This window comes from Takifugu rubripes, chromosome 4, assembly GCF_901000725.2.
Source record: "Takifugu rubripes chromosome 4, fTakRub1.2, whole genome shotgun sequence".
NCBI classification, from domain to species: Eukaryota; Metazoa; Chordata; class Actinopteri; order Tetraodontiformes; family Tetraodontidae; genus Takifugu; species Takifugu rubripes.
In genome coordinates, this window is record NC_042288.1 from 11,193,664 (window position 1) to 11,221,295 (window position 27,632).

Below are 27,632 nucleotides of genomic sequence, written 5' to 3' on the forward strand. Positions count from 1 at the left end.
ATTTACCCTGAATAAAGGATGGAGTTTTGTCACAGAGGTGAGACTGATATTAATAGAAATATGCACATTAAAGAACTAATGGCCTGAAAATTGATTTTGATGTAAAGCATCTTTACATTAAATTAAACCTTTGCAAATAACATTTCATCTGCAAGATACAAAAAAACAACACAAAATTGTTGTACAAGTCAGATAATATATTCATGGGTTTTTACAAAACAATTCTCCAAACAATGGTGCTGCTATTTCTTTAACACATGTATTTTCATAAAAGCAGGAAGTGGAAACTCATTAAATAGTCGGCCATGCCTTCCGTTGGCCTTATTGTGGTTGCTGCAGCGACATGGCTCTTCACCTCAGCATTTCTCTCCTCCTCACTGGACTCACAGGTCAGTCACTGGGTGGCTTTCTATTTACACTTGTTTGAATCTTTACTACAAGATGTCCAACTCATGCATTTGGTCTCGTTGCAGGAGTTTACAGCGTCACTACAGTCACTAGAGTGTCAGTGAAAGCTGGAGATTCCGTCTCAATTCCATGTCTGTACCACCCAAAATACACCAGCCATGTGAAATACTTGTGTCAAGGATATTCTTTCATCTCCTGCTCATGTGCAGTTAAGACAAACCAGCAGAGTTCAGGAAGGTTTTTGATCTCTGATGACAGAGAGAAAAAAGTCTTTACTGTGACCATAAAAGATGTGAGAGAGGGAGACACAGATTTCTGGTGTGTTGTGGAGATTAATGAAGGAAGTGATGATGGAACATATTTCCAAGTGTCAGTCACAAGAGGTAAGAAACAAACGTTTTTATCATCTTAGTCAACCAGCTTTAGGTTGGATACTGTTTACTGGTGAATTTGCTTCTCTCTAAGATGTTTCCAGTCTCTATGTGGATCATCAGGAGGTAACTGGATTTATTGGAGGACAAACAACCATCAAATGTTACTATCAGAACTCTGGACAAGCTAAATGGTGCCGGGTGGGTGGCCCCTGTGTGACACCGTCACAGGGATCAATCAATGGAACCACAGTATTCATTAATGAGACACTTCCCAGAGTCTTCACAGTGACTATGAGCGGACTGAAGATGGAGGACAGTGGTTGGTACTGGTGCAGCAGAGGAGATCTACAGATGCCGGTGCAGATAATTGTCAGAGAGAAACCATCCACCAGTAAGTTCTGTCTGTCAGTTATTACCACAATTTGATGAATGATGTCATCTTAAATCCAACAGATATTCAACATATTGTCTCTTTTACTCTGTCTTACTGTTTTGTCCTAAATGTAGCTGCTCAGCCAGAGACTTGTACTAGTCCTGAACTTGTCTCTCCGTCGACCACAAATGAAGCAGAGAAACCGTCGACCACAGATGAAGATGCTCCCAACAGGTGTGAGGGTGAAGTTTTGATCACCCGCGCTGTTCGTTCACCAGACTCAGATCAACCACGCAAACAACAGGAGTGCCTTGCAAGGGAGAGTCGAGCAGCAGTTCAAGCTTCCTCTGTCAACTCCGTTCATCTGCTGCTCGCTCACCTCTTTTATTGGTGCAAACAGAATGGGTGTCTAAACAGGATCTCGTAACTCATTGTCTTCTGACATCTTCGCAAACTTCTTTAATCTTGACCAACAGGATACATGTGGGTGCTGGGCTTGGTTGTCAGCAACTTCAGCACCTTTACGAAACACCCTCATGTTCTTCTTTTCTTATCAACATTCCTCAAACAATCAAAATCTACATACAATAGTATTTAAAGATAATACTAATAACAACAATAACAATAATTCTTCTCACACAGGTCAGCAGCTCTGCATTAGAGTGCAGCCTACATTTATACTAGAAACTGTCACCTTTAGGTCCAACAACAGATCCTGCAGCTCCTGCTGAATAGAACCAACAGATATAAAAGAATTTTAGATTGTCCTGTTAATGTCTTTGTTTTATGTGTATTTCTGCTGCAGCCTTTCAGGTGTCGTCATGACTGTCATCATCTCGTTGTCCTTGTTCATCGTCATGGTATGTTTGTCCTCATTGATCTGGTTCTGCATAAAAAGACAAAGTAAGTCTTGGTTAATCACAGTCAAAGCAAATTTTATTAAATAAATGTTCATTCAGAATAACCAGACTTTCTAATCTGACTTGTAGAGCAGATCCAGGAGGAACCATCAGCTGAGATGTTGGTAAGATTAAACTAGTGTGCAGCAGTTAGGCCCAGGACAAAGTTTACAGATGGAACATGTGGAAATGTTGACTTCTTTCAAAAAAACTATAGTGAAGACAGAAGAATCTGCCTTAGCCTCATTACACAGATGCAGTTTTGTGATTGTTCTGGTAAAAATAAAAGCTTTTATTATTCAAATGTAAAACAGATCATGGTTTGTCCTTTTAACACAGGGTGAAGATACAGTGATTTACACCAATATGAGAGGAAAACGAAAACCTCCAGTGAAGGTAAAATAACATCAACATCAACAACAATAACAACAACAACAACAAAAATAATAATAATTTAAAGTAATTTGTCATGACTCTTTCTCTTCCCTCATGCAGCCATTGAAACCTGAGGGCACCAAACATTCTGTGAGTTTTCCAAAAAGAGGATGCAGACGAACGGTAAATATCAAAACTTCCAACCATCATATCACCACTTTGTGGCTGTTATTTAACCTTCCATCCTAAATCTGCCCTCGTGTGTGTTTTGTTTTCACAGGATCCCACTAACTTATACACCAATATTTCTCATCATCACACATCCTAGAATTTGTCACCTCTGCTGGGTTCTTGCTTATTTCAGGAGAATTATAATTTTTACTTCTGCAGAGTTCCTGGTTATATTTCTATTTTCATGTTATTTTATATGTTTATTACCACAGAAATATCAACTCAAATAAACCCATTTTTCATGGAGAACACTGATTTTCCAGGAGTGGACTCATATATTGTTGACATGTTTCTGCCATATTAAATAACGTTACACATGTTGGAGGTGAAGCTTTGTTTGCAGTGGAAGATAAAATTCAACATCATCTTTTTTCTTTAGTCACAAGCTTTGAAGAAGCTCTCAGAAATGTGGAAGTCTTAAAAAAGCCCAAGAGAAGTAGGACAAAAAGCAGAATTTCATTTTTTTATTTTATTTCTTTTTATTGAGCATCAACAACATGGAACCACAGAAATATCGACTCAAATAAACCCATTTTTCATGGAGAACACTGATTTTCCAGGAGTGGACTCATATATCAAAAGCAGGGTTTCATTATTTATTTTTTTTATTTTTTTTATTGAGCATCAACAACATGGAACATGTACCGAAAGGTCACTATGCACATTTTTGTATTTAAGCCCCCCACATAATAATTAAAGGGAAAACTCAAAGAGAAGAAAGAGGGGGTAAAAGAAAATATTAATTCAGGTTATGATCCTGTGTCTGGTCTGTGGTTTGGGTTTTTTGTGCTCTATGTTTCCACTAGGGGGGAAGTAAGTGACCCATCTGTTGTGCTGGCTGCCTCCACACCTGCAGCTAATCTGGTCATTTGGCCTTTTCAGCATCCAGCACAGCTGCCCGGTGTCAGATCATTTTGTCTGTACTGGTATTAAACTGAGTGTTTCTTTGATGGACTATTGGGGTTTTTTGCATTTGACTGTGTCATTCCTTTTGTTTTAGGTCACTACTGTTCCAATGAGCACTTCCTTGGGTTTGGCTCAACACTTCCTTCACTGCGGTCACCATTTATAGAGCGCACTGTGTAAATATTTTCTAAATAACCTGTAGATCACCAAAGTGGCCTTTTTGTCTGTCTTCTTGGGTCCCACTTGAGTTTTTTCAGAACTTAACATATAATTTCTTATATAATTTTAATAGCAGACCATATACCCAGTGGCACACCAGATTGAATCTGTTCACTAAAGAAGACATCGTTCACATAGATTTAATAACCATCACAAAGACATATGTAAGATGACTCCCAAATGATACCTAAGTGAGCAAAGCTTGAAGGGTTCCTAAGGATGTCAACACTGGATCCCAGACAGAAAACAATTTGTCCCTGCAGTCCCTGAGAGTACATCCTATTTTCTCTAATTGTATGAATTGTGCAAGGTTGCTGAACCACATAGACACTTTGGGTGGATTTTTTATTTCCAATGCAATAACAATCTTCTACGTGCAAGCAGCATCATAAAAGCTATAATGGTCTTAGAACTTTTCCTTAATGTCTCATGTCTTTTGTCTACAATACCAAATATGGCCACAGTTGGACTGGGCTGAAGATCAATATTCAATGCTTCTGATAAAATTTTAAAAATGCTAGACCAATAGGTTGCCAAAGCCAAAACATATGTGTTAAATCAGCAAGAGTGTTTCTACACGTGTTGCAGTTTGCATCTGAAATATTCTAGCCAATCTTGCTTTAGAATAGTGGATGTGATGAAGACTCTTGAATTGTATAATGCTTAGTTTGGCACAGGAGGTGCTATCATTTACTCTAAGGCAGGGGTCGGCAAATCCAGTCCTCGAGGGCCAGGTTCAAGCCAGACTTTCTGTCCTACAGGAAAATACTTTCATGGATTCACACTTTTCAGCCTTCATGGATTGGACTTGCCCATCAGAGGAGGTCAAATCCATTCCTCGAGGGTTGAATTCAAGCTGGGATTTGCATCCTACCAGGCAGGAAATGCTTTCACCAAGTAAATGAAACCCCAGGTGAAAGTGTTTACCTGTAGGACTGAAAGTCTGGCTTGGATCCGGAACTCGATGCCCACCGCTGCAAGGAGTGCCCTCTCCCACAGATCCTCCTCCAAATTTTCCCCTAGTTCATCCACCCAATCTGCTCTGATTTTTGATAATGATGTGTTTTTAAAAGAGGTTATATGATTGCTAATTCTTGAGATAAGAGATTTAGAGTTAAATAGTGATTTTACAAGATCATCTAATCCAGAAGGTAATGTTATGAATTGAAAGTTGGGATCCTGACGTTGATGAAATTGATGGACTTGAGAATACAGGAATAGGCTCGACCGCAAAGTTCCATTTTTATGAATCTCTTTTTCATTTATTGTTGCTCTCTTGGTGACGTGGCCCTTCTGGGTGACAGGCCAGACAGCTTTGGTGGTCCTGAGGGTGTTAAGGGGGTCCACTTTGGTGGCCTCAGGATGGGGTCTCTGTATTTTGCAGATGATGTGGTTCTGCTGGCGCCACCAGCCTGTGGATTTCAGCTCTCAGTGGAGCGGTTTCAAGGCAAAGTGTGAAGCAGCAGGAATGAGAATCAGCACCTCTAAATCTGAGACCATGGCCCTCAGCCATAAGGCTGGAGTGTCTCGTCTGGGGCGGGGTGAGATCCTTTCACAGGGTGAGAGCTCGGTCATCAGGGTGGGGGGTCGCTATAGAGCCACTGCCCATCAGATCAAGAGGACCCAGATGAGGTGACTCTGGCATCTGGTTAGGATGCCTCCTGGGCCCCTCCCTGGTGAGGTTTTCCTGCTACGTCCCACTAGCTCGAGACTCAGGGATGAACCAGAAAAGCTGGAGGGTCAATCCCAGCTGGCCTGGGAGGAGCGAGAGATCCTACCACTGAAGATGTGTGAGGTAGCCCATGGAGCAGAACATGGGGCCTCTGCATAGGCTACAGCCCCCATGGCCTGACTCCGGATAAGCGGATGGATGGATGGATGGATGGATGGATGGATGGATGGATGGATGGATGGAGGGGCAGGTGATTATTCAGCAGCCTGAACATGCTTTATTCTCACTTCTCCCCAATCATCCCCCTCCAGCTCCTCACACACTTGCTTCCTTCACGTCCTCCTTCCCTTCCAACGTGCAGAACTCGTCACCCGTGCACTCCAACTACGTAACAGCTGTTACAATAATGATGATAATACGAAGATGGTTTCCACAGGTGCTGGTTTAACCTCTGTGACTGAGTCACAACTTCATGGGCCTCCTGAAGCTCTAAACCAGTGGTTCTTAACCTGGGTTTGATCGAACTCTGGTCTTGCACCGGCAAAACTAAAGGAGCATTTCTTGAAGCTGCATGCAGATGGGGAAGACAGGAACACAACACTTGCTGAATTCAAGGTGAAGAGAGCCAGATTCGATGAAAAGGCCACTCTGCCTTCTTTTGGATTTGTACCCATTGACAAACCGATCCTCACAGCATCGTACGAAGGTGCTTACCTGATCACAAAGCAGGGCAAGCCACACACCACCGGTGAAACACTCATGAAACCAGCTGCCTTAAAGATGCCGAATCTGATACTCGGAACAGCGGCCGAAGGTAAATTATCCCAAATTCCTCTTTCAAATGACACCATCAGCGAGAGAATAGAGGGCACGAGTAAAGACATCTTGGCTCAAGTAGTCGCAGATCTGATTTCAAACCCGGCAAAATTCAGGCTTCAACTTGATGAGACCACAGACGTTCCTAATCTAAGCCAGCTTGCTGTTTTTGTGCGCTATGTGAAAGACAACATGATAAAAGAAGATTTTTTTATTTTGTAAGCCTCTTACAACAACAACTAAGGCAGCCGATGTGAAGAAGCTTGTAGATAACTTCTTCAGAGATGACAATCTTTCATGGGATATGGTTTCTGCAGGTTGTACGGACAGAGCTCCAGTCATGCTGGGAAGAAAGTCTGGTTTTGGTGCGCGAGTAAAAGTCGATGCACCACACATCATTGTCACGCATTGTATTCTGCACAGGCATGCGTTGGCCACAAAAACCTCGCCTCCAAAACTGACAGAAGTGTTCAAAACTGTGGTGCAATGTGTGAACTATGTGCGAAATAGTGGCGCCGCATCTTCAGTGAGCTGTGTAAAGAAATGGGCTGTGAATCTGAGGTACTTCTGCACCGTTCTAATGTTCGGTGGTTATCTCAGGGACAGGTGCTGAATCGTGTTGTTGCCATGCGTGTGGAATTAGCCCTGTTTTTGCAAGAACACCAACATTGTCATGCAGATTGCTTCAATAATTCTGAGTTCATTCTTATTTTAGCATACATGGCTGATATATTCGCAGCTCTCAATCAGAGGATGCAGGGTGGTGGAGTCAACATCATTGAAGCGGAAGAAAACCTGAAAGCTTTAAAAAAATATATATATATAACTTCCGTCATGGAAACCACGAACAGAAAACTATAACTTCGCAACATTTCCCCTTCCGGATGACTGTAAGTAAAGGTGTGAAATGAGGTGTGAGAAGTCTAAACCATTTCACCCCTTCCATCAGGTGTCACAATACACAAAATGTATGTTTTTATTGATTTATTTACCTGCAGCCGTTCATTTCATGTTAACATATACATTAGACATGAACCTGATTCATCTTCTTGTTCCAGATCAGGGCTCTTGGCTCTGTTTCTACCTCAGTCTCACAGTATAACAAACACTTGTCATAGAATCTCCTATTTGATGATCAGACCATGTTTTCCCATATAGGAATATTTGATCCTGAAAATGTTCTTCCCACGTTTTCATTACGATCAGCACATTATTGAAGGCGTCGCCTGTCTGGAGAACTGTGGCCGTCCGCTTCTGGAAGGTGTCTGGCGCCTTCTAGAGAACAATTGGTATCGCTGTAAAGGAGAAAGGTCCCACATGTTTGGCCCAACAAAATTCTTCTAGTTCCACCTGACAGTTTTCATCACAGAAATCCAAGTTTTAAAAGCAGTTTTGCTTTTTCTCTCAATTTCTTCGGGCATGAGGGTCGTCTGGCAGCAACAAGAGAGGTACATGACATCACTTTCAATATTTTAGCAGGCTCACTTGGTAAGTTTGGTTTGCCTTTTCCTTCTCAGGTTGCAGATCCTCATCTGTGACTGCAGCCACGTCACAGGTGAGGACATATTGTCATGTTGCAGCTTGCTGTTGAAGCAGGGCGGCAGAAGATGGATTTATTTGACGTGGCTGTTTGCAACAGTTCTTCTGGCTTTTCTGGGCCTCCATGGATGGTGTGGAGGGGTCTTAATATGGATGAGATAATGCTCAGTTACATTCAGAGCATCTGCATCAGCCTGGAGGTCCGTACCTTGGTTGATATTTACCCTGAATAAAGGATGGAGTTTTGTCACAGAGGTGAGACTGATATTAATAGAAATATGCACATTAAAGAACTAATGGCCTGAAAATTGATTTTGATGTAAAGCATCTTTACATTAAATTAAACCTTTGCAAATAACATTTCATCTGCAAGATACAAAAAAACAACACAAAATTGTTGTACAAGTCAGATAATATATTCATGGGTTTTTACAAAACAATTCTCCAAACAATGGTGCTGCTATTTCTTTAACACATGTATTTTCATAAAAGCAGGAAGTGGAAACTCATTAAATAGTCGGCCATGCCTTCCGTTGGCCTTATTGTGGTTGCTGCAGCGACATGGCTCTTCACCTCAGCATTTCTCTCCTCCTCACTGGACTCACAGGTCAGTCACTGGGTGGCTTTCTATTTACACTTGTTTGAATCTTTACTACAAGATGTCCAACTCATGCATTTGGTCTCGTTGCAGGAGTTTACAGCGTCACTACAGTCACTAGAGTGTCAGTGAAAGCTGGAGATTCCGTCTCAATTCCATGTCTGTACCACCCAAAATACACCAGCCATGTGAAATACTTGTGTCAAGGATATTCTTTCATCTCCTGCTCATGTGCAGTTAAGACAAACCAGCAGAGTTCAGGAAGGTTTTTGATCTCTGATGACAGAGAGAAAAAGTCTTTACTGTGACCATAAAAGATGTGAGAGAGGGAGACACAGATTTCTGGTGTGTTGTGGAGATTAATGAAGGAAGTGATGATGGAACATATTTCCAAGTGTCAGTCACAAGAGGTAAGAAACAAACGTTTTTATCATCTTAGTCAACCAGCTTTAGGTTGGATACTGTTTACTGGTGAATTTGCTTCTCTCTAAGATGTTTCCAGTCTCTATGTGGATCATCAGGAGGTAACTGGATTTATTGGAGGACAAACAACCATCAAATGTTACTATCAGAACTCTGGACAAGCTAAATGGTGCCGGGTGGGTGGCCCCTGTGTGACACCGTCACAGGGATCAATCAATGGAACCACAGTATTCATTAATGAGACACTTCCCAGAGTCTTCACAGTGACTATGAGCGGACTGAAGATGGAGGACAGTGGTTGGTACTGGTGCAGCAGAGGAGATCTACAGATGCCGGTGCAGATAATTGTCAGAGAGAAACCGTCCACCAGTAAGTTCTGTCTGTCAGTTATTACCACAATTTGGTGAATGATGTCATCTTAAATCCAACAGATATTCAACATATTGTCTCTTTTACTCTGTCTTACTGTTTTGTCCTAAATGTAGCTGCTCAGCCAGAGACTTGTACTAGTCCTGAACTTGTCTCTCCGTCGACCACAAATGAAGCAGAGAAACCGTCGACCACAGATGAAGATGCTCCCAACAGGTGTGAGGGTGAAGTTTTGATCACCCGCGCTGTTCGTTCACCAGACTCAGATCAACCACGCAAACAACAGGAGTGCCTTGCAAGGGAGAGTCGAGCAGCAGTTCAAGCTTCCTCTGTCAACTCCGTTCATCTGCTGCTCGCTCACCTCTTTTATTGGTGCAAACAGAATGGGTGTCTAAACAGGATCTCGTAACTCATTGTCTTCTGACATCTTCACAAACTTCTTTAATCTTGACCAACAGGATACATGTGGGTGCTGGGCTTGGTTGTCAGCAACTTCAGCACCTTTACGAAACACCCTCATGTTCTTCTTTTCTTATCAACATTCCTCAAACAATCAAAATCTACATACAATAGTATTTAAAGATAATACTAATAACAACAATAACAATAATTCTTCTCACACAGGTCAGCAGCTCTGCATTAGAGTGCAGCCTACATTTATACTAGAAACTGTCACCTTTAGGTCCAACAACAGATCCTGCAGCTCCTGCTGAATAGAACCAACAGATATAAAAGAATTTTAGATTGTCCTGTTAATGTCTTTGTTTTATGTGTATTTCTGCTGCAGCCTTTCAGGTGTCGTCATGACTGTCATCATCTCGTTGTCCTTGTTCATCCTCATGGTATGTTTGTCCTCATTGATCTGGTTCTGCATAAAAAGACAAAGTAAGTCTTGGTTAATCACAGTCAAGCAAATTTTATTAAATAAATGTTCATTCAGAATAACCAGACTTTCTAATCTGACTTGTAGAGCAGATCCAGGAGGAACCATCAGCTGAGATGTTGGTAAGATTAAACTAGTGTGCAGCAGTTAGGCCCAGGACAAAGTTTACAGATGGAACATGTGGAAATGTTGACTTCTTTCAAAAAAACTATAGTGAAGACAGAAGAATCTGCCTTAGCCTCATTACACAGATGCAGTTTTGTGATTGTTCTGGTAAAAATAAAAGCTTTTATTATTCAAATGTAAAACAGATCATGGTTTGTCCTTTTAACACAGGGTGAAGATACAGTGATTTACACCAATATGAGAGGAAAACGAAAACCTCCAGTGAAGGTAAAATAACATCAACATCAACAACAATAACAACAACAACAACAAAAATAATAATAATTTAAAGTAATTTGTCATGACTCTTTCTCTTCCCTCATGCAGCCATTGAAACCTGAGGGCACCAAACATTCTGTGAGTTTTCCAAAAAGAGGATGCAGACGAACGGTAAATATCAAAACTTCCAACCATCATATCACCACTTTGTGGCTGTTATTTAACCTTCCATCCTAAATCTGCCCTCGTGTGAGATCCTTTCACAGGGTGAGAGCTCGGTCATCAGGGAGGGGTCGCTATAGAGCCACTGCCCATCAGATCAAGAGGACCCAGATGAGGTGACTCTGGCATCTGGTGAGGATGCCTCCTGGGCCCCTCCCTGGTGAGGTTTTCCTTCTACGTCCCACTAGCTCGAGACTCAGGGATGAACCAGAAAAGCCGGAGGGTCAATCCCAGCTGGCCTGGGAGGAGCGAGAGATCCTACCACTGAAGATGTGTGAGGTAGCCCATGGAACAGAACATGGGGCCTCTGCATAGGCTACAGCCCCCATGGCCTGACTCCAGATAAGCGGATGGATGGATGGATGGATGGATGGATGGATGGATGGATGGATGGATGGATGGAGGGGCAGGTGATTATTCAGCAGCCTGAACATGCTTTATTCTCATTCTCCCCAATCATCCCCCTCCAGCTCCTCACACACCTGCTTCCTTGGCTCTGTTTCTACCTCAGTCTCACAGTATAACAAACATTTGCCATAGAATCTCCTATTTGATGATCAGACCATGTTTTCCCATATAGGAATATTTGATCCTGAAAATGTTCTTCCCACGTTTTCATTACGATCAGCACATTATTGAAGGCGTCGCCTGTCTGGAGAACTGTGGCCGTCCGCTTCTGGAAGGTGTCTGGCGCCTTCTAGAGGACAATTGGTATCACTGTAAAGGAGAAAGGTCCCACATGTTTGGCCCAACAAAATTCTTCTAGTTCCACCTGACAGTTTTCATCACAGAAATCCAAGTTTTAAAAGCAGTTTTGCTTTTTCTCTCAATTTCTTCGGGCATGAGGGTCGTCTGGCAGCAACAAGAGAGGTACATGACATCACTTTCAATATTTTAGCAGGCTCACTTGGTAAGTTTGGTTTGCCTTTTCCTTCTCAGGTTGCAGATCCTCATCTGTGACTGCAGCCACGTCACAGGTGAGGACATATTGTCATGTTGCAGCTTGCTGTTGAAGCAGGGCGGCAGAAGATGGATTTACTTGACGGGGCTGTTTGCACCAGTTCTTCTGGCTTTTCTGGGCCTCCATGGTTGGTGTGGAGGGGTCTTAATATGGATGAGATAATGCTCAGTTACATGCTGCTGAATAGAACCAACAGATATAAAAGAATTTTAGATTGTCCTGTTAATGTCTATGTTTTATGTGTATTTCTGCTGCAGCCTTTCAGGTGTCATCATGAATGTCATCATCTCATTATCCTTGTTGATCTTCTTTGTAATTTTGTCCTCATTGATCTGGTTCTGCATAAAAAGACAAAGTAAGTCTTGGTTAATCACAGTCAAAGCAAATTTTATAAAATAAATGTTCATTCAAAATAACCAGACTTTCTAATCTGACTTGTAGAGCAGATCCAGGAGGAACCATCAGCTGAGATGTTGGTAAGATTAAACTAGTGTGCAGCAGTTAGACCCAGGACAGAGTTTACAGATGGAACATGTGGAAATGTTGACTTCTTTCCAAAAAAAACTACAGTGAAGAGGGAAGAATCTGCCTTAGCCTCATTAAACAGATGCAGTTTTGTGATTGTTGTGGTAAAAATAGAAGATTTTATTATTCAAATGTAAAACAGATCATGGTTTGTCCTTTTAACACAGGCTGAAGATACAGTGATTTACACCAATATGAGAGGAAAACGAAAACCTCCAGTGAAGGTAAAATAACAACAACAACAACAACAATAATAATAATAATCATTTAAAGTCATTTAATAAAGTCATTTGTCATGACTCTTTCTCTTCCCTCATGCAGCCATTGAAACCTGAGGGCACCAAACATTCTGTGAGTTTTCCAAAAAAGAGGATGCAGTCGAACGGTAAATATCAAAACTTATGAGAATCATCATATCACCACTTTGTGGCCTTCCATCCTAAATCTGCCCTCATGTGTGTTTTGTTTTCACGGGATCCCACTAACTTATACATCAATATTTCTCATCATCACACATCCTAGAATTTGTCACCTATGCTGGGTTCTTGCTTATTGTGAGAAGAATTATTGTTGTTATTATTATTATCGTTTCAATGCTATAGTAAGTATAGTAAGTAGATTTAGAATGTTTAAGAAAAGGAATGTATGAGTGTTTGAATCAAGTATTGAAGCTGTTAGGTACCCAGCACTGAGAGGTACCATGTTCAAGGACACGAGGAAGTCGTAGAGATAGGAAGAGAAGGAATCATGAGGTCAGATTGACATAAATCTTGTGTGCACCAAATAAAAGAGGAGAGCGAGCAGCAGACGGACGGAGTTGAGAGAGGAAGCTTGAACTGCTCGTCAGCTCTCCCTTGCAAGGCCTCCTGTTGTTTGCGTGGTTGATCTGAGTCTAGTGAACGAACAGCGCGGGTGACCAAACATCACCCTCACAAAAATTGGTCCTTCGAGCCGGATCCCAAGACCTGGAGAGGAGCGCCGTGGGACGACCGAACGCCGAAGTCTGTGCACAGCCGGAGTCAAAATGACGTCCGAAGTGAAAGACCTTTCATCACGAGTGGACGGAAGGCCGGTCTTCGGCCCTCCCAGGGCGACCATCTCCAGTGACGGGAAGAAGGCACCAAAACAACCATAGAAACAACGGAGTGAGTATAAGACACGAAAAGCGCTACACAGAAAATACCGCGGTATTACCTGCCTGGTCATCAGGAGAGAAGCAGAGGCAAGATGTACCCGCCTCCTCGGAGGTAGAAGCCTGGTGTATACTCTCCTGATTAAAAAAGAGGGGTTATAAGGCCACGGCAGAGGGACTGAACTAGATATCCTGTATGGATTGAGGGTTGTTCAGTCGGGAGATCAGGCATCTCCACTCAAGTACATAAAAACTGATGAAATAAAGTGCAAACATGGGCAACCAACATTCCACAAAAGGTGCTGAATTCGAAATCCCAGCATCAAGTAAACACATGGAAGACAAATATCCAGGTTCATGCTCATATGTTCAGCTGTGGATGACTAAGTTCGATTGGGATGGTAACTTAGACAGGCCAGGCAATATTACAAAATTAAAAGAAGATTTAATAGAATATGGAAAGAAACATCCAAAAGTAAATCTGGGGTTGACACAAAGTCATCTCTGGCTCACTGAATCAAAATATAGAAGAGAAAAACAAAATCGAGAAAAAAAGAGAAACGAAAAAGAGAAAAACAAGAACCTGGACTCCGGAAGACTGTGAAAAAGCTTGTGATGGCATAACCTCGCCCCAAATGGACGTAGAGTCATGCATCCAAGACATAAGACAGTTACTAAGAAGTTACCATACTGACGGTACTGAAACACAGCAAGTCCTCATGTGCGTTAATGGCAAGAAATGGGGCATTGTCAGAGGAGATTGGGTCCCAGTGGATCCAGCCACTCAACAACCATGGCAGCCTGACAGCCAAGAACTAAATGACAGACTTGACAGACTGTATGAGCGCATGCGAACTACTTTTACTAGACGAGCTGACTACAGCGCCATTACGGCCACGAGACAAAAGACTGACGAAAGTTTTGAAGACTATAGTATGAGAATGAAAGATGTGTTCCGGAAAAATAGTGGAATTCTGTATGCGGAAGAACCAGAAGGCCCCTAACAACAGCAGTTAAAGCAAGCTATACATGGGGGATCAAAATCAGAGATAAAAACCTGGGTAGAGAGACAATTAGTTGATTTGAACCTGTTCCCTAAGCCGCTATGAACAACATGCTATGCATGCTGAAAGACAATGCTAAAAAAGTAAGAACCAATTAACAGGCATGTTTTTCAATGCCAACCCTCTCCCAAGCCGAGGCCGTGGACGTGGGCGAGGCCGAGGCGGAAGGGGAGGAGGAGGCAATTCCCGTGAAAATGATCAGGCACTGGGAACGTGATTGCAAAAAGAAACAACGTGACCAGAGATACAATAGAGGACAGCAGCAAGGTTCTAATCCACCCCAGCAATGACTAGAACCGGAAAAAGATGTCACAAAAATTAAAACAAATCAGGGCACAAAATTTGACCAATTTGAAAAAGATGACTTAGAAGATGTTTTAGACTTAGAAACCATCTTCATGTTTGCTGAAGGCAAACCAGAAATACAACTGACCGTGTTAGGTAATTCTTTAACATTTTTAGTAGATACGGGTGCAGGTAAATCAGTAATTAGAGATCCAATAGCTCTAAAGCCAACTTCTACACAGATTTTTGTGAGATCAGCAAATGGTCTCGTAACCAAAGAAAGAATGTCAGTTCCTGTTTGTGACCCTGTAAGTGGAATCACACTTAAAGCTCCTTTCGTGATCTCCACCACATGTCCCGTAAATCTATTAGGAAAGAGATCTTATCTCTCAGCTTCAGTTGATGATTCGCACCATAGCCGAAGGGATGTGGTCTGTAGATAGAATGGTTGATTTGTGGGTAAGGGAAGGAGGGACGTGCAGTAAATTTTGGTCACTCGACATTCCTGAAAAGCAGCCCCCTCCATTCTCTGACCCAATTACTATGATATATGGTAAAGCTCTGTCATACTTACAGCCTGAAGCCCAGCTCCACAATCAAGCTGACCTGCATGTAACCATGCATGTGGAGGGCATAGGTGAAATCTGTAAATCAGACCCACACGGCACATCAAGCTATGCAGAGCAGTTTGCTAAACTTAAAGATCCACAAATGATTGTAATTATGCATCTATATGTGTGTGGTCAGACGGCTGTCTGCTCGGCAGGAGGCCTTTCCGTCAAAGCAGAATCAGAATCAGAATCAGATTTATTTATTGCCATTGTTCATGTAGTACACAGTATTACACAAGCTAGGAATTTGTCTCGGTGTGACGCTGCAACATTCAACATAGAGAAGACAACACTAGAATAAGATAAATAAAATGAGACATATATATATATATTTATGTATAAATAGTAAGGAATAGCAGCAGCGCTATTCAAAGTGTCAGGTTCTGTACCACATGTTTCTATTGCTAAACCGCTTAAGAAAAGATGGCAAGATTTGGGATGTGACGAAAAATAGCTGTATGTAAATGCACTGCACATACTAATAACACAAACGCAGTCTCACAAGGCAATGCCTTTGCTGACAAAGCCGCAAAGGCTGCAGCAAATAACAAAACACTTCTTGATAATGAGGAATCATTTAGCCTAGAACCTGCAGATAATGATATTCTAACACCATGTGAAGGTAAGGCTGACGGCCTGTATAGGTCCAGCAACGGCTGAACCCCGTCGGAACCTGAGAAGGAGAGCTAAAAGGAAATGAAGTTGTTCTTCCTAATTGTGGTGAGTGCTGTGACGGCAGGACTCGTGAGTTTTGGCCTTTGGAACTTCCGACAGGAGGGAGGTAATCAGGGACAGAAAGATGCTCTGAGACAGGATGAGAGCTACGCACGCGCTAAACGCACCGTAGTTAGCCACTTAGGACATTCATGGTTAGAACAAAATCCAGAGTCCTCACACACTTACAGTTTGAATACATGGTGGTGCTATGCTAATTTCACAGCTCGGACACGGAATCGTTCTAGTTGTTACGTTTGTTCTATGCTACCAGTTTCTGTGCATACACCGCGAATAACTGCTGAACCGATGACAGGGAGTGAAGGACAGTGCTTTGTCCACATAGGGCTAAGCCGTGACACGAACTTCCCACTGAAGCTGTTGGTAGGAACGTGGTTCGCTCGCAGCAACTGCACCCAAGAGCCACTACGGACAATGACAGGGAAAGCCAATAGATCCAGATTCCCTGTGCTAGGTGCGATGAATCACACATACTGTTATGCACGGAGTGGTGGTAGAGATTTGGGGTCATTACACAAGGATGTCTGTAAGGTTGTTTATACGTCATGCACACTGGGAGTCAGTGGTGATGTGAAGTTTAACACTTCAACTAATCGGCCTTATCGGAAAACGTGTCTACAGCAAAATAAAAGTTCCGAACAGTGTGAACAGGAGTGTATTGATGACCCCCAGCACTTATGTGGTTTATTTACCTTAGATGAATCAACACAGACGTGTCCAGAAGGTTATAACTGTACATGTAACTATCCCGCTTTCGCGCCAGGAGACAAAGGCACGCAATTAGTGGATAAGGGATGGTGGTTATGTGGACACAATGCGTATGCAGACCTACCAGCAAACTGGTCAGGAGTGTGTGCTCCAGTACATCTCAATGATCACACAGTCATAATTTATGCTGCTAATGCTAGATCCGCACCACAGTTGCGCCCCAGGGAGGAGTTTGTGCAATGGTAGGAGATTACTGTTGTACGTTCATCCCAGAGAATGATGCGGACGGTCATTTGATAGATAGCGCATTGAAAAATTTAACTAAGCTACAGAAAGCTATGATTGACGATGGTAGTCCTCCACCAGACTGGCTTACAGAAATGCTGTCAAGGGGGAGGGAACTGTTGTTCAAGATAGGAATGATAGGGATAGTGCTGCTAGTATTAGCCATACTACTACTCTGAATGTAAGAAATGTGTTTCTAGGAAAATGATGTAATACATTGAAATTTCATGAAATGAAAAGATGTAATACTGACGATGAGAATCTAGACGTATTTAACGATAAACAGGAGGGAAATGTGAGAAGAATTATTGTTGTTATCGTTTAAATGCTATAGTGAGTAGATTTAGAGTGTTTAAGGAATGTTTAAGAAAAGGAATGTATAAGTGTTTGAACCAAGTATTGAAGCTGTTAGGTACCCAGCACTGAGAGGTACCGTGTTCAAGGGCAAAAGGAAGTTGTAAAGATAGGAAGAGAAGGAATCGTGAGGTCAGGTTGACATGATCTTGTGTGCACCAAATAAAAGAGGTGATCGAGCAGCAGACGAACGGAGTTGAGAGAGGAAGCTTGAACTGCTCGTCAGCTCTCCCTTGCAAGGAACTCTTGTTGTTTGCGTGGTTGATCTGAGTCTGGTGAACGAACAGCGCGGGTGAAACACTCATGAAACCAGCTGCCTTAAAGATGCCGAATCTGATACTCGGAACAGCGGCCGAAGGTAATTATCCCAAATTCCTCTTTCAAATGACACCATCAGCGAGAGAATAGACGGCACGAGTAAAGACATCTTGGCTCAAGTAGTCGCAGATCTGATTTCAAACCCGGCAAAATTCAGGCTTCAACTCGATGAGACCACAGACGTTTCTATTCTAAGGTTGCTGTTTTTGTGCGCTATGTGAAAGACGACATGATAAAATAAGATTTTTATTTTGTAAGCCTCTTACAACAACAACTAAGGCAGCCGATGTGAAGAAGCTTGTCGATAACTTCAGAGATGACAATCTTTCATGGGATATGGTTTCTGCAGGTTATACTGACAGAGCTCCAGTCATGCTGGGAAGAAAGTCTGGTTTTGGTGCGCGAGTAAAAGTCGATGCACCACACATCATTGTCACACATTGTATTCTGCACAGGCATGCGTTGGCCACAAAAACCTCGCCTCCAAAACTGACAGATGTGTTCAAAACTGTGGTGCAATGTGTGAACTATGTGCGAAATAGTGGCACCACATCTTCAGTGAGCTGTGTAAAGAAATGGGCTGTGAATCTGAGGTACTTCTGCACCGTTCTAATGTTCGGTGGTTATCTCAGGGACAGGTGCTGAATCGTGTTGTTGCCATGCGTGTGGAATTAGCCCTGTTTTTGCAAGAACACCAACATTGTCATGCAGATTGCTTCAATCATTCTGAGTTCATTCTCATTTTAGCATACATGGCTGATATATTCGCAGCTCTCAATCAGAGGATGCAGGGTGGTGGAGTCAACATCATGGAAGCGGAAGAAAACCTGAAAGCTTTAAAAATAAATATATATATATAGCTTCCGTCATGGAAACCACGATCAGAAAACTACTGTATAACTTTGCAAACTTTCCCCTTCCGGATGACTGTGTAAGTAAAGGTGTGAAATGGGGTGTGAGAAGTCTAAACCATTTCACCCCTTCCATCAGGTGTCACAATACACAAAATGTATGTTTTTATTGATTTATTTACCTGCAGCCGTTCATTTCATATGAACATATACATTAGACATGAACCTGATTCATCTGTTTATACGTCATGCACACTGGGAGTCAGTGGTGATGTGAAGTTTAACACTTCAACTAATCGGCCTTATCGGAAAACGTGTCTACAGCAAAATAAAAGTTCCGAACAGTGTGAACAGGAGTGTATTGATGACCCCCAGCACTTATGTGGTTTATTTACCTTAGATGAATCAACACAGACGTGTCCAGAAGGTTATAACTGTACATGTAACTATCCCGCTTTCGCGCCAGGAGACAAAGGCACGCAATTAGTGGATAAGGGATGGTGGTTATGTGGACACAATGCGTATGCAGACCTACCAGCAAACTGGTCAGGAGTGTGTGCTCCAGTACATCTCAATGATCACACAGTCATAATTTATGCTGCTAATGCTAGATCCGCACCACAGTTGCGCCCCAGGGAGGAGTTTGTGCAATGGTAGGAGATTACTGTTGTACGTTCATCCCAGAGAATGATGCGGACGGTCATTTGATAGATAGCGCATTGAAAAATTTAACTAAGCTACAGAAAGCTATGATTGACGATGGTAGTCCTCCACCAGACTGGCTTACAGAAATGCTGTCAAGGGGGAGGGAACTGTTGTTCAAGATAGGAATGATAGGGATAGTGCTGCTAGTATTAGCCATACTACTACTCTGAATGTAAGAAATGTGTTTCTAGGAAAATGATGTAATACATTGAAATTTCATGAAATGAAAAGATGTAATACTGACGATGAGAATCTAGACGTATTTAACGATAAACAGGAGGGAAATGTGAGAAGAATTATTGTTGTTATCGTTTAAATGCTATAGTGAGTAGATTTAGAGTGTTTAAGGAATGTTTAAGAAAAGGAATGTATAAGTGTTTGAACCAAGTATTGAAGCTGTTAGGTACCCAGCACTGAGAGGTACCGTGTTCAAGGACAAAAGGAAGTTGTAAAGATAGGAAGAGAAGGAATCGTGAGGTCAGGTTGACATGATCTTGTGTGCACCAAATAAAAGAGGTGATCGAGCAGCAGACGAACGGAGTTGAGAGAGGAAGCTTGAACTGCTCGTCAGCTCTCCCTTGCAAGGAACTCTTGTTGTTTGCGTGGTTGATCTGAGTCTGGTGAACGAACAGCGCGGGTGAAACACTCATGAAACCAGCTGCCTTAAAGATGCCGAATCTGATACTCGGAACAGCGGCCGAAGGTAATTATCCCAAATTCCTCTTTCAAATGACACCATCAGCGAGAGAATAGAGGGCACGAGTAAAGACATCTTGGCTCAAGTAGTCGCAGATCTGATTTCAAACCCGGCAAAATTCAGGCTTCAACTCGATGAGACCACAGACGTTTCTATTCTAAGGTTGCTGTTTTTGTGCGCTATGTGAAAGACGACATGATAAAATAAGATTTTTTATTTTGTAAGCCTCTTACAACAACAACTAAGGCAGCCGATGTGAAGAAGCTTGTCGATAACTTCAGAGATGACAATCTTTCATGGGATATGGTTTCTGCAGGTTATACTGACAGAGCTCCAGTCATGCTGGGAAGAAAGTCTGGTTTTGGTGCGCGAGTAAAAGTCGATGCACCACACATCATTGTCACACATTGTATTCTGCACAGGCATGCGTTGGCAACAAAAACCTCGCCTCCAAAACTGACAGATGTGTTCAAAACTGTGGTGCAATGTGTGAACTATGTGCGAAATAGTGGCACCACATCTTCAGTGAGCTGTGTAAAGAAATGGGCTGTGAATCTGAGGTACTTCTGCACCGTTCTAATGTTCGGTGGTTATCTCAGGGACAGGTGCTGAATCGTGTTGTTGCCATGCGTGTGGAATTAGCCCTGTTTTTGCAAGAACACCAACATTGTCATGCAGATTGCTTCAATCATTCTGAGTTCATTCTCATTTTAGCATACATGGCTGATATATTCGCAGCTCTCAATCAGAGGATGCAGGGTGGTGGAGTCAACATCATGGAAGCGGAAGAAAACCTGAAAGCTTTAAAAATAAATATATATATAGCTTCCGTCATGGAAACCACGATCAGAAAACTACTGTATAACTTTGCAAACTTTCCCCTTCCGGATGACTGTGTAAGTAAAGGTGTGAAATGGGGTGTGAGAAGTCTAAACCATTTCACCCCTTCCATCAGGTGTCACAATACACAAAATGTATGTTTTTATTGATTTATTTACCTGCAGCCGTTCATTTCATATGAACATATACATTAGACATGAACCTGATTCATCTTCTTGTTCCAGATCAGGGCTCTTGGCTCTGTTTCTACCTCAGTCTCACAGTATAACAAACACTTGCCATAGAATCTCCTATTTGATGATCAGACCATGTTTTCCCATATAGGAATATTTGATCCTGAAAATGTTCTTCCCACATTTTTATTACGATCAGCCCATTATTGAAGGCATCGCCTGTCTGGAGAACTGTGGCCGTCCGCTTCTGGAAGGTGTCTGGCGCCTTCTAGAGGACAATTGGTATCGCTGTGAAGGAGAAAGGTCCCACATGTTTGGCCCAACAAAATTCTTCTAGTTCCACCTGACAGTTTTCATCACAGAAATCCAAGTTTTAAAAGCAGTTTTGCTTTTTCTCTCAATTTCTTCGGGCATGAGGTGTTACGAGCGGTTGTATCAGGACCCGAAAGCAGGCAGGACACAGTGGCGTTTCGTCTTCCGAGAAGCTTTATTTAAGTTCACAGAAAGTTATGCAACTCAAAAGGCGTGGAGACCACGACTCAGTTCTTAATCCAAACAGGAAATGAAAACTTACGACAAAAAATCCCGAGCGGGGTCAAAAGTAGTAATGTTCCCTCTGACACGGGGCTTCGAACCACGCCCCAAAACTCGGTAGAGTTTTTTCTGAAGCACTGCTCGGGAGCTCGCTTCAAATCACGTGACTGATGACGTTTGAACCACTTCACTGCTTCATTCGGCCTGAATCAGCTGACTGGTTCGGTTCAATGGGCGGGTCTCAGTTGTGTTTAAAAATGGATGAAACAGCGCAATACGTTGCCGATCTGGTCAATACCTTTTTGGATTGATTTGATTAGCGTTCGTATTGCTTTCGGTTTGCTTTCTTATTGCTTTGCAATGGAACCAACCAGGAAGAGATCTCAAGTCTGGGACCACTTTGAAATGGTGCCGCCGAACAAGGTAGGTGTTACAAACGTATTTTTCAACTCTTATTCACACAGTTACAAATAATAAACCACACACACATCACATTTTTAATTTGCAGGTGAAGTGTTTGCTTTGTTCCCGACATCTGGCGTATAATAATAACACGTCATCAATGATGAGGCATTACCGAGCCAAACATGAGAATGAAGCTGGTGGTGCTGCTGTGATGACGTTTCCACCAGGTGAGTGGGTGCTGTTCCAGGCAATATTAAGAGTAACTTTTAAACTTTACTGCGCAGGTTTGGGTGTATATAATTAGTTAATTAACTAAATTAATCTTGTTCTGCTAACGTCCATATTTTATGTAGCAGGAAGCAGGAGTTTGATGACGCTCTAGTGGATTTCATAGTGAAAGATTCCCAGCCTTTCACTGTGGTGTCTGATCCTGTCTTCCGTGCTCTGGTGGCTAAACTGGATCCCACATACACCCTTCCATCAAGGCAGGGAGTTAAAGCCATGGTGGAGAGGAGGTATGTGGAAGAAAAGGAGAAGGCCAAGGCAGCCCTGCAGAATGTTGACAGTGTCAGCTTGACCGCAGATATGTGGACTTCCATCAACATGGATGCGTATCTCGCTGTCACCTATCATGCTATTCATGCAGGTGAACTCTCCACCACCCTGTTGGGAGTTCGGCCTTTTCCTATCAGTCACACAGCAGAGAACATCGCTGGAACTGCTCGAGAGATTTTAAGGGAATGGGCTCTTGAAGAGAAGGTGAGGTGCTTGGTGGCTGACGCAGCAGCAAATATGATGCTGCAGCAACTATTCTGCGGGTGCGGCATACTGTCTGCCTGGCTCACGCACTAAATGTAATTGTCAAAAAGGCCATGGATGCTACTCCTGGGCTAGATAATATAAGATCAAAAACGAGGCAGATGATCACCTATTTTAAATCAAGCAACACCACTAAAGAGAAGCTGCAGCAGATCCAGGTGCAAATGGGCCGTCCTGTCACAAAACTAATAATTGAAGTAGACACAAGATGGAATAGCACCTATGAGATGCTGCAGCGTCTTTATGAGCAGAGGGATGCAGCTGCCGCTGCTCTGACCACTCTGCCCACAGATTTGGACCTATTGACTGCAAATGACTTTGAGTGTGCATCTGAGTGTAGGAAGATACTGTCACCTTTTCATGCTGCCACCGTAGAGCTCTCACATGAAAAGAGGGTGTCGGGATCAAAAATAACACCCCTGATAAAAATGCTGAAGCATGCTTTGAGTGAGCTGATGGCACAGAACTCAAACATAAACCTCAATAGAATTATGAATGATAAACTCAGTGGAATAGAAACCACAAGCATCTTCTCTTTATCATCATTACTTGACCCAAGATTTTAAACACTCGGATTCCAAAGCCCTTCAAATGCCGAGTCAGCTGTGCACCGGTTAAAATCGGAGTGTGCGGCATTGTTGTGGAACGCACCCACCGAAGAGGACCCGCCGTCCACTTCAACAGCACAGCCAGAACCAGCTGCTTCTTCCCAAGGTACAAAAATTATAGAATTTGGATCAATAGATTTATTTGCTTTGATTCCTGTACGGACTAAACTTTAATGTTTTATTTTAAGTCATTGATCTGTAGAAGCTGTTGGACAGGGATGCTGAAGAAGCAAGAGCGTCCAGGAATGCCACCGCTGATGCCATAGTGGAGGTGCAGCGTTCCATCTGTCAGCCCTTCCACTTGAACGATCACAGGACCCTCTGGTGTACTGGACGACAAACAAAGCCCTATACCCAAACCTGTACCACCTGGCAAACCAGTACCTCGCAACACCAGCATCCTCTGTGCCCTGCGAGAGGGTGTTTTCTAAAGCTGGGGAAATAGTTTCAAAAAAGAGAAACCGCCTCAAACCCTCGACTGTGGAGAAACTGTTGTTTTTAAATAAAAATGCATAAGCACACCAGTTCACCCAAGCACCTTAGGCCCATACCCCCCACCTGTTCCTAAAATATTATAATAATAATACCCAGCAAGCGTGCACTTTGCATGGCTGCAGTACAACCAATGCGCCAGCAGATGACCCCCGCGTTCGGAATGATTGAAGCTTCGAGTAATGAACCAATTTTCAACACAATGGTCCAAAAGGGTTCAAAGCCTCATTTGGACATCACTAGTCAAAAGCAGTCCGCGAAGGAAAAACACAAACGATAATCCGATGAACGGGTTCAAAAGGAATCCACGAAGGAAAAAGTTTCACGATAGTCCAGGAAGGTATAGCCGGGGTATTCCGAATCAGACAAAACACGCCAACGCTGGCCAACCGTGAGAACAGTCCATAAATAGGTGGCTTGATTACTGATAGTCTGCAGGTGCACCAGTCCCCGGCACCACCTGAAGCCATGGCTCCACCACGCCCCCCCGCAGGAGAAACCCTGCAAAAAAAAGTTCCCAGAAACTGGGAAGCTGACATGAGGGTCGTCTGGCAGCAACAAGAGAGGTACATGACATCACTTTCAATATTTTAGCAGGCTCACTTGGTAAGTTGGGTTTGCCTTTTCCTTCTCAGGTTGCAGATCCTCATCTGTGACTGCAGCCGCGTCACAGGTGAGGACATATTGTCATGTTGCAGCTTGCTGTTGAAGCAGGGCGGCAGAAGATGGATTTATTTGAGCCTGGAGGTTCGTACCTTGGTTGATATTTACCCTGAATAAAGGATGGAGTTTTGTGAGACTGATATTAATAGAAATATGCACATTAAAGAACTAATGGCCTGAAAATTGATTTTGATGTAAAGCATCTTTACATTAAATTAAACCTTTGCAAATAACATTTCATCTGCAAGATACATAAAACAACACAAAATTGTTGTACAAGTCAGATAATATATTCATGGGTTTTTACAAAACAATTTTCCAAACAATGGTGCTGCTATTTCTTTAACACATGTATTTTCATAAAATCAGGAAGTGGAAACTCATTAAATAGTCGGCCGTGTCTTCTGTTGGTCTTATTCTGGTTGCTGCAGCGACATGGCTCTTCACCTCAGCATTTCTCTCCTCCTCACTGGACTCACAGGTCAGTCACTGGGTGGCTTTCTATTTACACTTGTTTGAATCTTTACTACAAGATGTCCAACTCATGCATTTGGTCTCGTTGCAGGAGTTTACAGCGTCACTACAGTCACTAAAGTGTCAGTGAAAGCTGGAGATTCCGTCTCAATTCCATGTCTGTACCACCCAAAATACACCAGCCATGTGAAATGCTTGTGTCAAGGATATTATTATGAGTTCTGCTCATATGCAGTTAAGACAAACTGGCAGAGTTCAGGAAGGTTTTTGATCTCTGATGACAGAGAGAAAAAAGTCTTTACTGTGACCATAAAAGATGTGAGAGAGGGAGACACAGATTTCTGGTGTATTGTGGACATTAATAGAGGAAGAGATGTTGGAACATATTTCCAAATGTCAGTCACAAGAGGTAAGAACCGAACGTCATTATCATCTTAGTCAACCAGCTTTAGGTTGGATACTGTTTACTGGTGAATTTGCTTCTCTCTAAGATGTTTCCAGTCTCTATGTGGATCATCAGGAGGTAACTGGATTTATTGGAGAACAAACAACCATCCAATGTTACTATCAGAACTCTGGACAAGCTAAATGGTGCCGGGTGGGTGGCCCCTGTGTGACACAGTCACAGGGATCAATAGATGGAACCACAGTATTCATTAATGAGACACCTCCCAGCGTCTTCACAGTGACTATGAGCGGACTGAAGATGGAGGACAGTGGTTGGTACTGGTGCAGCAGAGGAGATCTACAGATGCCGGTGCAGATAATTGTCAGAGAGAAACCATCCACCAGTAAGTTCTGTCTGTCAGTTATTACCACAATTTGATGAATGATGTCATCTTAAATCCAACAGATATTCAACATATTGTCTCTTTTACTCTGTCTTACTGTTTTGTCCTAAATGTAGCTGCTCAGCCAGAGACTTGTACTAGTCCTGAACTTGTCTCTCCGTCGACCACAAATGAAGCAGAGAAACCGTCGACCACAGATGAAACAGAGAAACCGTCGACCACAGATGAAGATGCTCCCAACAGGTCAGCAGCTCTGCATTAGAGTGCAGCCTACATTTATACTAGAAACTGTCACCTTTAGGTCCAACAACAGATCCTGCAGCTGCTGCTGAATAGAACCAACAGATATAAAAGAATTTTAGATTGTCCTGTTAATGTCTATGTTTTATGTGTATTTCTGCTGCAGTCTTTCAGGTGTCGTCATGATTGTCATCATCTCGTTGTCCTTGTTGATCTTCTTTGTAATTTTGTCCTCATTGATCTGGTTCTGCATAAAAAGACAAAGTAAGTCTTGGTTAATCACAGTCAAAGCAAATTTTATAAAATAAATGTTCATTCAGAATAACCAGACTTTCTAATCTGACTTGTAGAGCAGATCCAGGAGGAACCATCAGCTGAGATGTTGGTAAGATTAAACTAGTGTGCAGCAGTTAGACCCAGGACAGAGTTTACAGATGGAACATGTGGAAATGTTGACTTCTTTCAAAAAAAACTATAGTGAAGAGGGAAGAATCTGCCTTAGCCTCATTAAACAGATGCAGTTTTGTGATTGTTGTGGTAAAAATAAAAGCTTTTATTATTCAAATGTAAAACAGATCATGGTTTGTCCTTTTAACACAGGCTGAAGATACAGTGATTTACACCAATATGAGAGGAAAACGAAAACCTCCAGTGAAGGTAAAATAACATCAACAACAATAACAACAACAACAAAAATAATAATAATAATAATTTAAAGTAATTTGTCATGACTCTTTCTCTTCCCTCATGCAGCCATTGAAACCTGAGGGCACCAAACATTCTGTGAGTTTTCCAAAAAGAGGATGCAGACGAACGGTAAATATCAAAACTTCCAACCATCATATCACCACTTTGTGGCTGTTATTTAACCTTCCATCCTAAATCTGCCCTCGTGTGTCTTTTGTTTTCACAGGATCCCACTAACTTATACACCAATATTTCTCATCATCACACATCCTAGAATTTGTCACCTCTGCTGGGTTCTTGCTTATTTCAGGAGAATTATAATTTTTACTTCTGCAGAGTTCCTGGTTATATTTCTATTTTCATGTTATTTTATATGTTTATTACCACAGAAATATCAACTCAAATAAACCCATTTTTCATGGAGAACACTGATTTTCCAGGAGTGGACTCATATATTGTTGACATGTTCCTGCCACATTAAATAACGTTACACATGTTGGAGGTGAAGATAAAATTCAACATCATCTTTTTTCTTTAGTCACAAGCTTTGAAGAAGCTCTCAGAAATGTGGAAGTCTAAAAAAAGCCCAAGAGAAGTAGAAGAAGCAGAGTTTCTTTTTTTTTTCTTTTTTTTTTTTAATTGCGCATCAACAACATGGAACAGGTCACTATGCACATTTTTTATATTTAAGCCCCCCATCCCCCACATAATAATTAAAGGGAAAACTCAAAGAGTAGAAAGAGGGGGGAAAGAAAAGATTAATTCAGGTAGACAAGTTATGATCCTGTGTCAAACCCGGCAAAATTCAGGCTTCAACTCGGTGAGACCACAGACGTTCCTAATCTAAGCCAGCTTGCTGTTTTTGTGCGCTATGTGAAAGACGACATGATAAAAGATTTTTTATTTTGTAAGCCTCTTACAACAACAACTAAGGCAGCCGATGTGAAGAAGCTTGTAGATAACTTCTTCAAAACTGCCAGATGT

The 27,632-nt window shown here is 42.3% G+C and overlaps 3 protein-coding genes and 1 pseudogene across 4 annotated transcripts in view; all 4 read left to right on the forward strand.

Moving 5' to 3' along the window:
• Positions 1-274: 274 nt before the first annotated feature.
• On the forward strand, positions 275-3,135 carry LOC105418571 (polymeric immunoglobulin receptor-like). Of its 2 annotated transcripts, XM_029834757.1 has the most exons (9): positions 275-389; positions 474-791; positions 874-1,173; positions 1,290-1,389; positions 1,961-2,058; positions 2,145-2,179; positions 2,394-2,450; positions 2,550-2,612; positions 2,710-3,135. In XM_029834757.1, exons 1-9 carry the CDS (start codon positions 344-346, stop codon positions 2,755-2,757), a joined length of 1,065 nt encoding a protein of 354 aa, XP_029690617.1. In that variant the 5' UTR covers positions 275-343; the 3' UTR covers positions 2,758-3,135. The 2 variants fall into 2 exon arrangements, with proteins under 2 accessions (XP_029690617.1, XP_029690618.1); XM_029834758.1 differs by lacking the exons at positions 275-389; positions 474-791 and having other exon boundaries at positions 872-980; positions 1,058-1,173.
• Positions 3,136-7,556: 4,421 nt separating this feature from the next.
• Positions 7,557-27,632, forward strand: part of LOC105419934 (polymeric immunoglobulin receptor-like) — a 59,207-nt gene continuing 39,131 nt past the window's right edge. Inside the window, exons 1-2 of the mRNA XM_029834742.1 lie at positions 7,557-7,721; positions 7,791-8,012. The gene's annotated coding sequence lies outside the window, so the exon portion shown is untranslated. The remainder of the gene's footprint in view (positions 7,722-7,790; positions 8,013-27,632) is intronic.
• Positions 8,308-12,853, forward strand: LOC115249490 (polymeric immunoglobulin receptor-like; annotated as a pseudogene).
• On the forward strand, positions 19,525-27,252 carry LOC105416360 (polymeric immunoglobulin receptor-like). The gene is made up of 12 exons (XM_029834756.1): positions 19,525-21,352; positions 24,336-24,359; positions 24,429-24,540; positions 24,826-24,937; positions 25,022-25,339; positions 25,422-25,721; positions 25,838-25,964; positions 26,128-26,225; positions 26,312-26,346; positions 26,562-26,618; positions 26,715-26,777; positions 26,875-27,252. Exons 4-12 carry the CDS (start codon positions 24,892-24,894, stop codon positions 26,920-26,922), a joined length of 1,092 nt encoding a protein of 363 aa, XP_029690616.1. The 5' UTR covers positions 19,525-21,352; positions 24,336-24,359; positions 24,429-24,540; positions 24,826-24,891; the 3' UTR covers positions 26,923-27,252.

Excerpts from the sequence above, each read along its gene's own strand:
- LOC105418571 (XM_029834757.1), top strand. The coding sequence starts at position 344 with ATGGCTCTTCACCTCAGCATTTCTCTCCTCCTCACTGGACTCACAG. Across the intron at positions 1,174-1,289 it reads CAGAGAGAAACCATCCACCA|CTGCTCAGCCAGAGACTTGT; the intron begins GTAAGTTCTGTC and ends TCCTAAATGTAG. Across the intron at positions 1,390-1,960 it reads GATGAAGATGCTCCCAACAG|CCTTTCAGGTGTCGTCATGA; the intron begins GTGTGAGGGTGA and ends TTTCTGCTGCAG.
- LOC105416360 (XM_029834756.1), top strand. The coding sequence starts at position 24,892 with ATGGCTCTTCACCTCAGCATTTCTCTCCTCCTCACTGGACTCACAG. Across the intron at positions 24,938-25,021 it reads CCTCCTCACTGGACTCACAG|GAGTTTACAGCGTCACTACA; the intron begins GTCAGTCACTGG and ends GTCTCGTTGCAG. Across the intron at positions 26,347-26,561 it reads AACCATCAGCTGAGATGTTG|GCTGAAGATACAGTGATTTA; the intron begins GTAAGATTAAAC and ends CTTTTAACACAG.